Consider the following 18,029-nt stretch of genomic DNA (forward strand, 5'->3'; position numbering starts at 1 on the left):
ATCGTGCTTTCAAGCTAAAAGCGAGATTTACTCTCTTCTCTAAACCTTGTTCCAATTGAGACCCTTATTAGGAAGTGTGTTTTAGAGCTTGTGAAGTATTTCCACCCAAAAAGATAGTATGAGTACGAAATTATAAGAAGTAGTAGAAAAAAGTAGTAGAAGAAAGTGCCCAGAGTTAGAAGAATGAATGCAGAGGTGTAGTAATCTAAGAAAGGAATATAGTGTTGAGGGAAATCATATTGTTGCAATCATGCCCTAGTAAATTATTAATGAGGAATTTCCCCTTATGGGTAGACTGAGAAGTGATGAGTTTGTGTAGATTTCATGATAAAGGATAGAGGAATAGTTACGAGTTAGGATGAGTTAGAGTATACTTTTACTAGAAAGGAGTTTATGATGATATGTCATTGTATTAGTAACCACCAAGTGTAGGTGTTGAATGATAGATCTAAGCCAAACTTATGATTTTTGGGAGATCCCGTGATTTTCAGAGAGTTATAGAACTAGTTAGCCAATGATGTGTATTGAGTAGGTAAATGGTACTTAGATTTTGAAAATGATTTGTGACAGTAATTTGTAAATAGGTAGACTGAGAGGTAAAGATTGACCTACGTGTTAGGAGGTTTTGGGTGCGGGTGTTTCTTAATTTTATCTATTAGTAATGAGTTAGTATAGTATGCAAGGAATTATATTGATATTCGTGTTTTGTAATAGACACTAGGCTTGAATTTGAGATGAGAGTTGTGATAAAAAAGAATGGCAACATGAGGGTGATGATGTTAGTTTTGAGATCTAATCTGGTAGACCTGACATAGAGTAGGAGAGGAGTTAAGAGGTTAGTTACAATAAAGGTGAGTGGTACAAGTATGGGATTCTAACTTTGAGGTAAGAGTAGTGAAGTGTGGTTAAGTCATTAGAGTAACAAGAGCATTAAGAGGTGTACCCGAGGTTGTATGTAACCAGATGAGGTTCTAATTAAGTTTCTTTTTTTCATGTGTGCCTAGATAGTATATTTGAGCTGTCAATGTGGAATAGATTGGTGTAAGCATTTTTTTCCTTAAGAGTTAAATGAAGCGGCTTGATAAAAACAATGAGAAGAGGTTAATAAAAGCATCTTAGAAAGAGGTCTTAGAAGGAGTCTTAGTACATGTTTACGCAAAGTTAAGTAGCCATGAGATAAGTCTTTTTCAAGCATTAGAGTAAAGAGAATATAGACCAATGTAGAGATGATGGAATAGATCCATAGCTTTCAAGTGTCAGCTTTAGACCTAAGGGGTAGATGATAAGATGAGAAACCAAGTCAAATGTTGATCGGTCCGGCAAACGACCAAATAGCTCCAGTCCACCACCCCAACAATTGCTCTCTCACACTCCTCTCTCACGCACAACAATCATCGAAGTGATTTGTTGATATTTTTTTATTACCCAGTTTTATATTTGCTTTTTGTCTTAGTTATTGTTAAATGTTTCAATTACTGCCTTCTCTGTCATTGCTATATATGATTTTATATTATTACTTTTTAGTTGCATTTTGAGTAGTGATTCTCACTAATTGGAATAGATGTTTTATATTTTAGCTTGTTTCGATATTTTTTTTGTTAAATTCAACTAATTTTGTGTGGTATGGTCCTGATGGGTTGAGGGTTATTTTTTTATTGTTTTATTTTTCTTTGCTATTTGTTGAGAAGCTGGTCGAAGAAGAAATTACTATTGATTTCTAAGGTCTTTCATGTCTATAGGACATGTTCAATTATTTTGGTTAATATTATTCATTACTAACAATTTTATTAAGCGTATTATAAATATCAAGAGTTGCTTTCCAAGGAAGATATGTCAATAATATTTTTTTTATGTATATTGCTAACGATAGACAAATATTATGCCGTTTCTTTAGTTATTTTTTTACTTTATTATTTGTATATAGTTCATGTTTATTATATTTGTACGTTATTTTTATCTCCTCCTCAATTTAAAAATAACGAGTTCAGTCGAAACCCACAATTATGAATTTTGAAGGATGTTAATATCTTTCTTTAGAATCACTTGAACTCTTACCTAGAATCTATTGATTTCGTAGAATTTTTATTTTTTTATTAATTAGTTAATTGATTTACTAATTACCCTAAAATTAGGTGGCGAGTCCTAAAATCTTTCTTAAAATTCTTTTAAATTTAATTAAATTAAATTATTATATTTTATTGAGTTTCATAACGTTGCGCCTTATTTGAAAAATAGAGATGTATATTATACCAATATACTTCACAGATCGACTAAAATTTTGAACCAACCATTGAATACTCTGTGATAAATGGATGATTATGACGTCTATTTCTTAAAAAAAAATAAAGTGTAAACTGAAACATGTGTGATATTTTCAAAATCGCGATCCAATGTAGTGAATATAAAATTTAATTTTATTTAAATTAAATCTCGAATTCATAACATGATTGACGATCCATCAAAATTGAATGACAAAAGCCATTTCGAAGTAAAGATTATTTTCTTTCCCACATATAAATAAGACTTAATTAATGATAATCAGACACCTTTGATTAGTAGTATGAATTCGAACATCTTTTTCCACTAAGATATTAAATACAATCCCATCGCGTAATAACCAATAAATTACTAATTGAGTAATGCCCCCTCTATTTCTAATTATTTGTCTACTTTTTTTTTAGTTGTTCCTAATTACTTGTCAATTTTGACAAATTGAGAAAGAACAATTTTTTTACCTATTATATCCTCAATTAATTACTTTGAAAAATGTAGAATTTTTCGAAAAACTTAAATTTTTAAGTCACCAAATTCATAATTAATAAGGGTAAAATGGTAAAAATCACTATATCAATTATTATTTTCTTAATAGGTGTGTCAATTCAAAAATAGACCAGAGGGAATAACTCGATTTGGCATATTTTTCTCGAAAGTCTTGTAGCAGAGCTAGCAAAATGTGAACAGTACCGTTCAAAATGGGAACATCGTTCAAAATGTCTACATGACTAGGATTATTGGAGTAAAACTCTTTCTTTCTTTTTTTTCTTTCTCAATACACTAGAACACAAAAGGAGAGAAAACCAGGATGAAAAATCTGATCCCTATAGTCCCAAATATTAATGTTGGCAAATTGAATTGGTTACAAAATTCAATTTGGGGATAATTTGTGAGACACTTAAAATGCTTTTAAGGAGTGCTTCATCTTAGAAACACTTAGACCCAAGCTTATTTTTAGAAACATTTTTTCTTAAAATAGCTTTTTCTTTAAAAGTAATTTGTATTTTGCTAATTATTTGAAAAATATTCTTGATAAGCAGATTGTGTTTGACTTATCATTTTCAATAACACTTTTGAGATTCAAATTACAAAAAAGAATAAGTAGAAATACACTTTTAATATTAAGATTATTTTATAGAAAAATTATTTTAAATATTTATAATTAAAATTTTAGTTAATTTCTTATTTTATTTTTTTTATATGTACACATTCAAATCTTCAATCAATACTATACATAGATAAATAAATAAATTAATTAAATATTGATATCATATTTACATAATAATTTTTAAATAATTTAAAATAATAAGTAAAATAATTCATTCCACAAATTAATTATTATATACGAAAATTTACCACAAAAATAAATAAATAAATATAAGAGATATATCGATAAACATGTTTATATAGCAAGTATAGTTTGGTCATAAAAAAATAATTTGCTGCTTCTAATTTTTGTAAGAGCATAAAATTTTAGTTCTTCCCAACATCAAAAAACTATTTCTCCTTCCGGTTAAAAGCAATTTTTACAATGCAAACACCTCAATAAGGTCAAACAAACTCTTAATATGCTTTTAAGTTAAGGAAAAAAAGACAAAAAATTAGTCAAATATCATCATTAACCATTGATAAATGTGTTTATAATTTTTTATTAAAAAGGGTAAAAAAAAAATGCACTTTGCTTTTTTAGTTTTGCAAATCTTGTCATAGAAGGTTTGTCCTTTATAAATGAGGTCTCCCATTCCATTGTGATTAACTCTTAGAACTATATAACAAGCACCTCCCTTGTCACCTTGAGTTGTAGGTAGCAAAGAAAAGATAAAAACATGGCTAAGTTTATAAGGTTTTGTTTGTTTTTCATGATGTTAACAATTAGTTCAGTAGTAGGAGATGGCGATTATGCATACGATTACGATGATGCATATGCCCCAGCGCCAGCATCGATACCGGCATCGACTTCAGCGGTACCAGCGGTACCAGCGCCACCACCGGCATCGACTTCAGCGGTACCAGCGGTACCAGCGCCACCACCGGCATCGACGTCACCGGTACCAGCGCCACCACCGGCATCGACGTCACCGGTACCAGCGCCACCACCGGCTGTGGTACCAGCTTTGTTTGCTTTCGGAGACTCATTGATAGATAGTGGAAACAACAACCAGCTTTTCTCATTTGCCAAAGCCAATTATTTGCCTTATGGCATTGATGTTGGTGGCCCTACTGGACGCTTCTCTAATGGCTACACCATCCTTGATCAGATCGGTAACTGCCTCCATTCCCAATTACTTTTTTTTTTTTTTTTTTAATAAAAAAATTAAATTATTTTGTTCTTATATTAAATCTTCTTGTTTCTGTGATTTACTCTACATCTTGTAAAATTTATCAATTTTTTTTTGTTAATTATAGGTTACTCTTCCTTTTGTTTCACCTTCATCAATTGGTTCTTATTTTTGAAACCTTTATAAGCTTCCGTGGCAGGGAGAAGTCCGATTACTAATTTGGCCTGATAATGTATTTGAATTGAGAAATCATTAAATTTAGAATTCAATGATTATTAACACTTGAAATCAATTATTTGAGTATATCGATATACTTCTTTTCATTTTCTGGAAACATTCTGGAAAATAAAAATTACTTTAGCTACTCTCTCGGTCTAATTTTATTTTATTTTTTAAAATGAAACTAGTTCTTGAATTATTCATTATTTTGAAAATTTAAGAAAAAATGAATTAGTGTTAGTAACTATAGTCATTTTTTTCAATATATTTTTTAAAACATTTAATTTATCAAAAGGCAATATAACAAAAATTTCATTTAAATTACCATTTCTTGAAAAATGTGTCAAATTAAAATTGGTCAAATAAAAGTAAATTGAAAGACTAGTGAATAAATTTTGAATGTGACTCTTATATTGTCTTTATGCCCGCCAAGTCAAGTAAACAAACAATATTTGCATTATATATTTGTTTTCTTATAAATACTTATTACTTAATTAAAGTTAGTTTGTGCGTATCTTCAAAATATTTTGTCTCTTTAACTTTGATAAACTAATATGATCACTTAACTTTAGTTTTAATTTTTACGTTACATGTTTAAATTACAAAATTAAAAAAAAAAACACTTTGATACATCTCATACATATTTTTTAATCTAAGACCTTAATATTTAAAAATCTTATTTAATTATAAAAATTCACTATGTGACAAATAAAAAAAGACAACCAGTGTGTTTTTTCTTCCGTAAAATATAGAACGTTTTATATCACTTAGATAAACACATTATCGTTTCAGAAAAACACAAACATTTTCAGACAAACAAGTAATAAACTTATGTTCTCAATTAATTTATATGTTTGAGATTCGAATTTATATTCTCAGTGTTTGTTGAAAAGTATAATTAATGCGTAGATCGATATTAAATGTGGCGGTAAATATATATTTTGTATGGAAACTTGCAGGTGTGCTTCTGGGATTGCCTCTGCTTCCATCATATTCAGAGGAGTTCAACGTGGATACAATGCGTTTCGGAGTGAACTATGCCTCTGCTGCTGCTGGTATCCTTGATGTTACTGGTTTTCACTTTGTAAGTATCTATTTTCATTTGAATTAATTGATTTAATTTTCATATTTGATATAGTATTAATAATAATAATAAAATGTATCATTCAGGTGGAACGAATCCCATTCAGTTATCAAATAAAAAACTTTGAGAACACGTTGGTAAATTTGATAAAAAATATGAGTGCACCCATTGTGAAAGAGGCAATTCCCAAGTGCATCTTCTTTGTGGGTATGGGAAACAATGATTACCTCAACAATTACATTATGCCTGTCTACTTTACTCAAGATCAATACTCTCCTCAAAAGTTTGCTGAATTACTCGTTCATCAGTACAAAGCTCAATTAACAGTAAGATCCATCCATCATTCAAATTAAACTTGAACAAATTCAATTTCTATTAATCACTAATTGAAATTGGTCATGCAGAAATTGTACGATCTTGGAGCACGGAAATTTATTATTACTGGGATTGGACAAATGGGTTGCATCCCAAGCATGCTAGCAGAAACTTCACGTGGTGGATGTTCAGAATCTGTAAACGAAATGGTGCATCCATTCAATTCAAAACTAAGGACAATGATCATGAAACTGAACAAGGATCTGGCTGGTGCACACTTCATATTCCTTGATATGGAATATATGTTTAAGGATATCTTTAAAAACCACAAGGCGTATGGGTTTAGTGTGATAGACCGTGGATGTTGTGGTCTAGGGAAAAACCAAGGGGAAGTAACTTGTCTTCCATTTGAAATACCATGTGCAAACAGAGATGAGTACTTATTTTGGGATGCATATCACCCCACATCTGCAGTAAATCTCTTGCTTGGAAGAATGGCTTTCTATAATGATGCCAACTATTCTTATCCTATCAATATTCAGCACCTTGCTCTTATCTGATCTCAGATGGAACTTCTACATTACATGATCCGTCTTCCTTGTTAACTTACATTTATTATCAGTTATGATGAATTACAATAATTTATGAATATCTTTCTTCCACCCGGATTTCTTCTAATCTAACTATTAATCAAGCTGGTATCGACATGTTAATTTATCGTCATAATACTACGGACTTGTAATTACTACTAGTACTAGTCAACATTGGTTCAGTAGTTAGTTAACTGCAGTGTTCGAATTCTCAGTACCTTCCATGGAGGAAACTTAGCTAGGTGAAATTCTAATTCGAGAACGACTGAAACCGACCTTGCTCTGATACCATAACAAAACCTCACAACAGAGGTGTATACCTAGAACAGGGAAGCCATAATTGGCAATTGAAGGAGAGCAATTCACGAGATCTGAACTTTGAGAAAATGAAAACTCACACATGGATAATCACTTGACAGTTGTGTCCAACTAAGCAAAATAGGAAGAAAATATCCTAACTAACTTCTTGACACTCTAACCGACTTACTGACCACTGCAGTTAACTAACTACTGAACTAACCAATGCTGACTAATACTAACTAATACTAGTTACAATATAATTAGTTAATAAGTGTTAATAGGACTTTTCAACATATTTTCTTACGTCAATGTTATCATAATTGGGAGTAAGGAATTACGGTCAGTTTTTACACTTGTAGGTTACCATTAACATTTCCTTTCATTTCAAATTACTTACTTGATTTTAATTCGACATCAAGTTTTAAAAAGTAAAGAATATTTTGAATTTTATGATATTAAACTAAAGATATATAGAATATACCAAAAATTTTATTAATCTTGTTATCTTAAACATGTGATATGGAAAGTTTAATGTACCAAGATGCATGTCCTTTAATCTTGTGATCTTAAGCATATATATGACATGGAAAGTTGGAATTAATTAATAGTTATCAAAAAGGGAAATGCATTTTGTAAACAAACTAAAACGGATAAACAAGAAAAACAGATTAAAACAAAGGGAAACTAAGCAAATCCCCCATAAAAACAAATAATTACAAACATATATATATCCATTTACATTCATACCTCACTAAATAATTACACTATATATGACCCAACTAATTTCGTTTAACTAATACTAAATCAGTATCATATAGTATCATTGACTAATGAGTAATTTCTGAAAAAGAAACCTTAATGTTACCACAACAATATACATATATTCTTATAGTACCATTGATTAATGAGTTTCTGAACAAGAAACCTTAATGATACCAATGCAATATATATATATATATATACACACTGATTTAGTATCAATTAAGCGTAAATTGTTAGTCTTAATGAATGGGGGTATGGACTATAATTATTTATGAGAGAATGAATATTTCAGAAATTACATTAGGTTTGGTTATGAACTTGTAATTTTTTTGAATTTTATTGCTCATTTATGTAGTTTTCCCTTAAAAAGGATTAAAACAAAGAGATTATATTTAATGGATAGTTCTTGTAATTTTTCGTTTAAAAAACTTATATATATGATGACATAAAAAATTATATACATGATCACTTCGCATAACATAATTGACATAAATATTCAAATTACAAAGGAAATTACGAAGTACGTAGAATTTTATGTGTTTGCTTATACTAAATTTTTTCAATTTGAATTTATTAAATCACATTTGCTCTATGTTCACAAGAATGAATTGTACTGTTAGAGGTCGTTTGATGTAGGAATGGGATTAGACAAAATTATTTCATAAATTTAAATATCTCATGAGGCTAATTATTTCTTTATATATATATATATATATATATGATAAGTTATCTTATCATTATAATACAAATGAGATAAATAATCTTGGGACTAACTAATATGACTAACCAAACTCATGACAAAATAATCATACATATCCTCATGCCAAACAACTATAAATACAAAAAGAACTATTAGTACATTCAATTTCAATTTATTGGGTTCATGCTTGCACGAGCATATAAACATCTTGTTATATATATATATATATATATATATATATATATATATATATATATATATATATATATAAGCTACAAAGAAAAGCGGCTTAACCTATTTCAATACTTTAAAAAAAAAAAAAATTAAAAAAATTACAACTTCATAATTTATTTTGGGTTCACTCATTGACTGCAATATGAGTCTTATCTCACCCTCATATATAGTTACTTTAAAAGTGTTTGATGGATAAAACTAGTTTAATAAAATATATTTTTAATTAAAATATTTTTAAAATATAATATTTCAAATTAACATGAATTAAGTCATATCAAATCTAAAAGTTGTATATATGTGTAAGTTTCACACAAAGAAACACCATTAATTATGTGGTTGAGCTCATGTATATTTAATGTCTTTTAAATTATCTTTGAGGACATTTTAGTCTTTTACAAAAAAAAATTTGGTTTCCCATCCATTGTTCGATACCCATATTTTTTCTTATTTAGGTATGGTTTGACATGAGTGTGTCCTACTTTTTCTTACTCTCTATTTTGTCCTTATAATTTATTTCTTACTTAAATTGGTGCAAAATAATAAATATAACAAACTTTATGGCCTTTTTAAGAAATTTTTTAACACACTTAAAAAGTTGGTCTAATCCATCGGTGGCCCTCTAAAGTTGGCACGATGTTTCACTTAGACACCTCAACTGGATGATTTTCATTTTAGACACCTCATGTAGGATCTCACTATGTCATTTTGATACCTTTTTTTAATATCAACTATATAATGTGTATGTGTTACAGTCACGAATAACGTGTAAAGTGACTAATTAAATGATGACATTTGTCATTTGTGTCAAACGTAATTTTTAAATAATTAATTTTGAGTAAAAATTTAAACTGACCAATGAATTTATGACACATATAATTACAAAATTAAAAAATCAAATAAAAAAAGCCCCACCCCCACCCCCAAATTTAACTTGAAGATATATTGTTCATTGTTTGAGTTTCATTTGAAATGATTTGAGGCATGAGAGTAGTAACTATGAACTTTAGGAATAAAAATATGGCCGCTGAAGTTGTTGAAGTGTAATCAACATAATATAGAACAACAAAATCAAATCAAAACTAGTTTTGCAACATATAGATCTCGATTGCTTCACTTAAATAAGCTAAGATAGATTATTTATTGCCCTATAAATACTAAAGTAGAACAAACCAAAAGATCAAAATGTGGTATACATAGTTGTTTCTCCATTAAGAACATTGATAACGACTCCAGCAGATAAGCTGAAATACATAACAAGATTATCACCCTTTGAAATTCCATCATCTTGAACATTTCTTGAAGCAAATGCCTCTTCACAATTCATGGCAAAATCATTAGCTGATTCAACATGATCACTAGCTGATTGAAATTTCTTCTCTTGAACATCATCTAAAGCAATCACAAATGCTCCAACAACACCTTGAACATCATCTAAACCAATCACAAATGCTCCAACAACACCACCATACCTGTTGTTGAGACATAATATAATTAATTTGTTAAAGTATGTTATCTCTAAACTTGAGGTGGTCAGATAGCTCAACATGATATTAGGTAATTATAACAAGAGGTTCTTGAGGATCACATCTAAAAGTTTTAAGCTTATGTATTTAGATTTCATTCAAAAGTTTATGCTAGTAGAAAGGAATAATAACACTTTTCGTCTTAAATAATTACTAAGTTCTCCTTTGGTCCTTCTGATATATATCTATATATATACATCAACATATTTCACCTTCCATTAATTTAAAATGTGTCTTTGGCCCCTTCACGTATAAAACATGTCACATGAGTTGAATATCTACAGAACTGTATTATCGTCAAATATGAAGTAACAATACAAATTTAACATAACATATCACATATGAGTAATTAAGTGGTGAGATGATTAATAATTGTGGTAATTTGTGAATATATTAGCAAGAAAAGGAATTAAAAGTGTACAATTCAATTAAATGAAGATATAATGTGCTTCGGCGTCAGATCAATTAAATCAAAAGTGCTTTTGGTCCTATTAAAAATGAGACTGACACATAATTCAAAATACTAATATTAGAAAGTAAGCAAGAGGTTTCACGTTCAAATATCTCTGCCACCAAAATAACAAACATTAATATTTCCACAAGTTTGATGTTTCACCAATGAAAGAAAAAAAATCGCGTCAAGGGGTGCTTGAGATTTTCATACGAATAAAAATATTTATGCAATAAGTTATATGCATGGGTTAAGCTAGATTTTCACCAGAACTCAGTAGCTTTGACACAAACCACGTGTTACTAAAGAAAATAAGTAACATGTGTCTTACTAGCAGAGGCAGACCCACACCTTTAGGAGGGGCGTACATGCACTCGCTAACTTTGAAAAAAAATCATATGTATATATTGAAAGTCAAAAGGAGGGGTGAATTAAAATTTCCTTCAGTCGACTTCTTGTAATGGTCAGTCGACTCGCCTGCACGTTAGTAAAACAAATATATAGAAATAGTAAATGCAGTAAGTAAATAACACAGAGAGTTTTTATAGTGGTTCGGAACACCCATGTGGTGCCTACGTCCAGTCCCCTTGGGTTACAAGGGTTTCCTTAAGAGCTTGTTGAGAACTTGGATATTACAGAATGTTACAGTTGAGAGCCCTGTTTGATATGCAAATCAAATCTTCTTCTTTGACACAACCTCTACTTGTATAAGCTACACTCAGGTCTTTCTTTCTATTTTCTTTTCAATTGTTCACTCAAGTGTGTACAAAGTTTTATGAAAGATAAAAGAAGATTACAATATAAGTTCAAGTGAAGTGCGTATTTCACAACTATGGCTAAGAGACGTTTATATAGCTTTGGAGGACTTTGCTCTTTTACGAAAACCCAAGGGAGTTTGAATCAAGGATCCTTGATTAAGTCCTTGATTTTATTCTGATTGATTTGCTGAGTCATGTCCATATCAGATATGTGCATGAGCAAATCGATTTATTCCTTTGTGTGATGATCTTCTTTGTGGTCTTGAATCTTTGGTTGATCTTGTTAACTTAAATGCATCCCTTGATTTTGATTTCTTCCTTGTAGCCTTGGATGTTAACTGATCTTGTTGTCTTGAAAGTATCATTTGATTGATGCACATTATCTCTTTCCTTCCTTAGGTGATTTGTTCTGCAATCTTGAATATATTTGATTGATTTATGGAATCTCTGATTGATCATGATCTTCTTCATTGATTCTGAAATCTGATTTATTCTAGAGATCAAGACATATCTTTATTCTGGAATCTGATTGATTCAATGGATCATGACATATATTTATTTCTTCTTTATGCTTTATGCTTTATGTTTGGTTTCCTTTCTTGTTGATCTATTTTCGTGCGAAAAGTATGAGTGAATGTTTAAGTGTCATTTATCAAAATCAACTCTAAGAAGTTAACAATCTCCCCTTATTGATAATGACAATAAAATTCACAATTTCAATATAGTAATCTGAGAGACAATGAAACTTCCCTGATGTTCATGTAGGAATTCGTTGGTCTTGTAGCTCTCCCTGTTTGTAGGATTTCATTGGTCTCGTAGCTCCCCATGTCTGTAAGACTCCTCTTTATGGAAATTGTTGAAGCAAAGATATTATCCCCCTTTGGCATAATAAAAAAAAAGCAGAGCAAATAGGATAATAGTAGGACAAAAAATAGATAAAAACAGTGTAGCAGATAGGAGGATAACGAGTCCTCAATATGCAATCCAAACAATAAAAATTGCGAAAACCAAACGAGAGTTAAAGATTAGGAGTTAGCGATCACCCATTCTTGGAGAGGCTGGAGTAGGATTTTTGAACCGTCAGAGCAAGTTAGTGTTGGAGGAGCTGACTCCACTCTTGAGAGAGTCAACTTGTTGACGATGGAGATTCTTTTCTGCATGTTTGACAGCCAAGATGCGAGTTTTGAGTTCCTTATTATCCTGGGCAACCGACTCGTATACACTGTCAGGAGAAATACAGAGGTTTGCATTGAAGAGGTGAACAACTTCCTCGAAAAGTTCAAGACCGTACAAAATGTTATTTTGCTCGATTCCCAGAAGCGTTACATGTCCTCGGGAGAGAGGGATCCTGAAGCATTGGGACGTGGCTTCTTTGGAACCTTCTTTTTGGATTCTAACCTTCCTACATGAGCAAAAGTTTCATCGTAATCAATACCTTCCTTGTTTCTTTCAAACTAGTCAAGTTTTTCTTTCATTGTTTGTCTCCATGATTCACCTTCCATTGCCTCATTTATACGTTTGGGTTCAAGTTGAGACATGAGTGCAACAAATGCTTGTTTTTTCAATGAAGCTCTGGTCTGTCTTTTTGATTGGGCTAGTCGATTTTGGTTCTGGACTAGTTGACTTCAATTCTGGAGTAGTCGACTCCTCTACTGTAATTTGATCATAAGTATTTGAGAGGTTCTCAGTGTTCAATGCTGGAGTAGTTTCATCATCTATAGACTCTACTTCCTACATCCTTGGGTTAGTATCATTAAAAACAACATGAACAAATTCTTCAACACTTTAAGTACTTTTATTAAAAACTAGAAATAAAACTAGAAATGCACAATTGATGGGTGCATGCATCACCAAAGAATATACCTTCATCACTTCTTGGATCAAACTTACTTAGATTTGTCTTACCATTGTTGTGAATGAAACATTTGCATCCGAAAGGGTGACAATAGCTTATATTAGGCTTTTTTCCTCTCCATAGCTCATTTGGAGTAAAAATAGGTCTGAAGAGGCATTTGTTCAGAATATGGCAGGCAATACTTACTGCTTCAGTCCAGAAATGATCAAGGAGATTTCGATCAAGAAGCATGGTTTTGGCGGTGTCTTGTAACAAATGATTTTCCCATTTACCACACCATTTTGCTGAGGTGATCTAGGAGAGATGAGAAGTTTTGGGTGAATCCATTTTTATCACAAAATTCCTCAAATGTTTTATTCTCAAATTCTCCTCCATGAATGCTATGAACTGTGGAAATAAAATATCCTTCTTCTCTTTGGATTTTTCTACAAAACACTTCAAAGTCAGAGAAAGCTTCATTTATATGAGATAGGAAAATTACCCAAGTGAATCTTGAGAAGTCGTTAATAATAACAAAGACATATTTCTTACCACCAATGCTCACTACAAGAAAATGGTGAATTACATGGGGATTTTCCTGGGGATTAGTATGAAAATTTGCAGGAAAATCTCCATGTAATTCACATTTTTTTTGTAGTGGCTAGCGGTCCGAGTGGGACCAAAGGTTTAGTGGTACTTACAGTATCCTTGACTTTGAACGAAGAACGAGTTTGCTCACCAAGCTGACAAGCGTCACATATATGGTCCTTTTCAAATTTTAACTTTGGAAGATCAATGACTAGTTCAAGTCTGGACAATTTTTCAAAGGCATGCATGCTAGCGTGACCAAGGTTTCTATGCCATAGCCAAGGTTTATTTGATACTTCAGTTAGAGATGTAAGTAGTGGCAAGTTAACGTTGTTTAGAACATAGATATTATCAATACGATCTCCAACGATTGTGATATCCTTAGTTATATGTCTGATAGTGCAAGTTGTAGCATTGAATGAGACTTTGAATCCAACATCACATAGTTGACTGATGCTAAATAGGTTGTGTTTAAGTCCCTCCACCAGGTATACTTCTGATAGATCACATGATGAGCTAAGAGTAATTGATCCAACTCCTACTACTTCTCCTTTTACATTGTCTCTAAACCGTACATACCCTCTATTGTTTTTGTTAAGAGTTTTAAAATTTTCTTTCTTTCTACACATATGTATGGAGCATCAACTATCTATTATTATCCACATTCCCTTTTTGTAGGTTCTTTTGGTCTGCTCTTGTAAAATAAGTAGATTAATTTCTTTTTGGTACCCAAGTATTTTTGGGTCCTTGAGAGTTAGGATAAACAACTTTTGGTCTCCAAATCCATTTTTCAGAAGAAAAATTCCTGCATTTAAAAGATTTATGACTAATGTCACCACAAGTATAACAAAAGAAACTAACAGAAGTTTCAGCAGAAAGATAAGAAGAATTAGATATAGATCTGTAGGATCTGTTGGAACTATGATTAAGAGATCTTCTCCTATTATTGAGAGTAGATCTTTTGGATCTGACAGAGCTATGACTAGGAGATTTTCTGATATTGTTCAACTTCATTTTTACTTCCTCCAGTTTTTCTTCTAGTAAGTCGACTTCAATCTGACTTGCTTCGAGAAGAATTTGCCAATCTTTCTTTTCTTGAGCAATCTTATTATATTCATTAATGACTTTCTGCAATTCGTCAGTAACCATATCCAAAGAGTCTTGTAAGTCATTACGATTTGGGCAATTAAAAGGTCTTACCTCACTTGTTTCACCTAGTGCCATGAAGCATATGTTGGCGGTTTCATCATGATCATCTTCGGATGTTTCTCCTGGACTCCAGGCTTCAAGATTTTTTGGATCTTCATTTCTTCAATTATTTCTCCTTTTTCGTTCTAGGTAGTTTTGTTTGATATGTCCTGGTTTTCCACAATAGTAGCAGTGATCATCATTTCTTTTGAATTCATTGTTCTTGAATTCCTGTTGAGGTCTCTGTCTTCTTTGTCTAAGCATTTGTCTGACTCCTCTATTTATGAGAGTCATTCCTTCGCTTTGATATTCATCGACTTCTTCCTCGACCTGGGATGTTTCGATCGTAAAAGCAACAATTTTCTTTTTAACGTCTTTGTTGTACCTGTTAATATGATTTTGTTCATAGGACATCAGGTTTCCACGAAGTTCATCGTAGGTCATTTGTTGCAAATCTCCATTTTCAAGAATAGCAGCTTTAGTTTCCCAAGCCTTGGGAAGACTTCTAACAAATTTCCTAACTTGTAGTTCATTTGAGTACACCATTCCAAGCGATTTGAGTTCGCAAACAATTTTACTAAATCTCGAGAATATGTCTTCTAAGTTTTCATTTTTGGGCATTTTGAACAATTCATATTCATTGACTAGTGAACTGATCAGAGCTTCTTTTACCTTGGTGGTTCCTTCATAGGTCACTTCTAGTTTGTCCCACATTTCTTTCGCAGTTTCACATGTTGATATTTTGTCATATTCATCTCCACTCATTGCACAGTATAACAAACATTGAATTACCTCTGGTTTTTCTTTTGTGATATTGAAGGATTCATGATCAAATGGCTTCGCAGTGCCATCTTTTTTTTTATCAATCCAGGAATAGGCTTTGGACCCTTCTTGATCACAATCCATGCTTGATGATCATTTGAAGAGACAAAGATTCTGAATCTGTCTTTTCAGGAGTAATGTTGGCAGTTGAAATATGGTGGTCGAGTTGAGGAATGTCCATCTTGAAGTAGAGCACCAAGATTATGATAGTGTGCCATTGGACCTTTGCTCATGTGTGGTTAAACACTTTACTAGTGAAACCTGCTCTGATACCAATTGAAAGTCAAGAGGGGGGTGAATTAAAATTTCCTTCAGTCGACTTCATGTAATGGCCAGTCGACTCACCTGCACATTAGTAAAACAGATATATAGAAATAGTAAATGCAGTAAGTAAATAACACGGAGAGTTTTTATACTGTTTCGAAACACCGGTGTGGTGCTGTGTCCAGTCCCCTTGGGTTACAAGGGTTTCCTTAAGAGCTTTTTGAGAACTTGGGTATTACAAAATGTTACAGTTGAGAGCCCTGTCTGATATGCAAATCAGATCTTCTTCTTTGACACAACATCTACTTGTATAACCTATACTCAAATCTTTCTTTCTCCTTTCTTTTCAATTGTTCACTCAAGTGTGTACAAAGTTTTATGAAAGATAAAAGAAGATTATAATATAAGTTCAAGTGAAGTGTGTGCTTCACAACTATGGCTAAGAGAGGTTTATATAGCTTTGGAGGACTTTGCTCTTTTAAGGAAACCCAAGGGAGTTTGAATCAAGGATCTTTGATTAAGTCCTTGATTTTATTCTGATTGATTTGCTGAGTCATGTCCATATCAGATATGTGCATGAGCAAATCGACTTATTCCTTTGTATGATGATCTTCTTGTAGTCTTGAATCTTTTGTTGATCTCGTTAACTTGAATGCATCCCTTGATTTTGATATCTTCCTTGTAGCCTTGGATGTTAACTAATCTTGTTGTCTTGAAAGTATCCTTTGATTGATGTACATTATCTCTTTTCTTCCTTAGGTGATTTGTTCTTCAATCTTGAATATATTCTGCAATCTTGAATATATTTGATTGATTTTTGGAATCTCTGATTGAATATGATCTTCTTCATTGATTCTGGAATCTGATTTTTTCTAGAGATCAAGACATATCTTTATTCTGGAATCTGATTGATTCTATAGATCATGACATATCTTTATTTCTTCTTTATGATTTATGCTTGGTTTCCTTTCTTGTTGATATGTTTGCCTGCGAAGAGTATGAGTGAATGTTTAAGTGTCATTTATCAAAATCAACGCTAAGAAGTTAACATATATGTATATCCATTTTGAGAAACTGGTAGAAACTAGAATATAATTAACAGTGTACCCAAGAAAAACATAGGAGTGCCCTTGTGTTGCTGTTGGTATAAGCTAGAGAAACCACCTCGTGATCAGAAATATCCAAATGTATTTGGCATATGAAAAAGAATCACACATACCATTTGCTACACACACTCAATGTTGAAGACATAACAGGGCTTGTGCCTCCTTCATGACTATGCTTTTTATTTATGTAGTCTTGAGTTTTTTATGCATGTGAATTTCCTGCTTGAATAATGGCTATGGCTAAATCAAATGGAGTTTGTACTGATGAGATTTTTGGATAAGAATTTAAGAGTTTTATGCAGAAATTAAAGTCCCAATTTGGTTTATAAACTGTTCATGTTTTTTCAATAAGATTTGAGTTAAAGTTTGCTTTGGTTTGTGAAGCCAAAAGCAAGAAAAAGATGGAAAAAAATTGAATGTTTTTTGGAGAAGACATTTTTTGTTTAGCTTTTTTGCTATGTACGAGGAAATAATTTTGAAAGAGAAGCTTTAGTGCACCGAACTGATAAAAACTCGCTAGAATACAAGAGACTATATTCAACAAAAAAATCCAATTTTCATAGTTTGTAAGCCTGATTTGGACTTTATTAAATTAGATTATTTTATTTTTTTGATTTCGCACCCAGTGTTAGGAGCCCACATTGGAGCTCCGACTAAATTCGGATCGTGCACTGCAGGGCCTATTCGGGGGTGGCGCTCCCAACATGATTTTCTCCATACCAGGGCTCGAATCTGAGA

General features: G+C 31.8%; 1 protein-coding gene and 1 pseudogene across 1 annotated transcript; one reads left to right on the forward strand and one right to left on the reverse strand.

Moving 5' to 3' along the window:
* The first annotated feature begins 4,091 nt into the window (after window positions 1-4,091).
* Window positions 4,092-6,832, forward strand: LOC125809235 (GDSL esterase/lipase At1g71691-like). Its single transcript, XM_049488896.1, has 4 exons — window positions 4,092-4,536; window positions 5,732-5,856; window positions 5,943-6,182; window positions 6,261-6,832. Exons 1-4 carry the CDS (start codon window positions 4,101-4,103, stop codon window positions 6,729-6,731), a joined length of 1,272 nt encoding a protein of 423 aa, XP_049344853.1. The 5' UTR covers window positions 4,092-4,100; the 3' UTR covers window positions 6,732-6,832.
* Window positions 6,833-9,934: 3,102 nt separating this feature from the next.
* Window positions 9,935-17,727, reverse strand: LOC125809256 (uncharacterized; annotated as a pseudogene).
* Between the last annotated feature and the right edge of the window lie 302 nt (window positions 17,728-18,029).

Source organism: Solanum verrucosum, unplaced genomic scaffold (assembly GCF_900185275.1).
Source record: "Solanum verrucosum unplaced genomic scaffold, falcon-dt-bn FXZP01000062.1, whole genome shotgun sequence".
Lineage (NCBI taxonomy): Eukaryota > Viridiplantae > Streptophyta > Magnoliopsida > Solanales > Solanaceae > Solanum > Solanum verrucosum.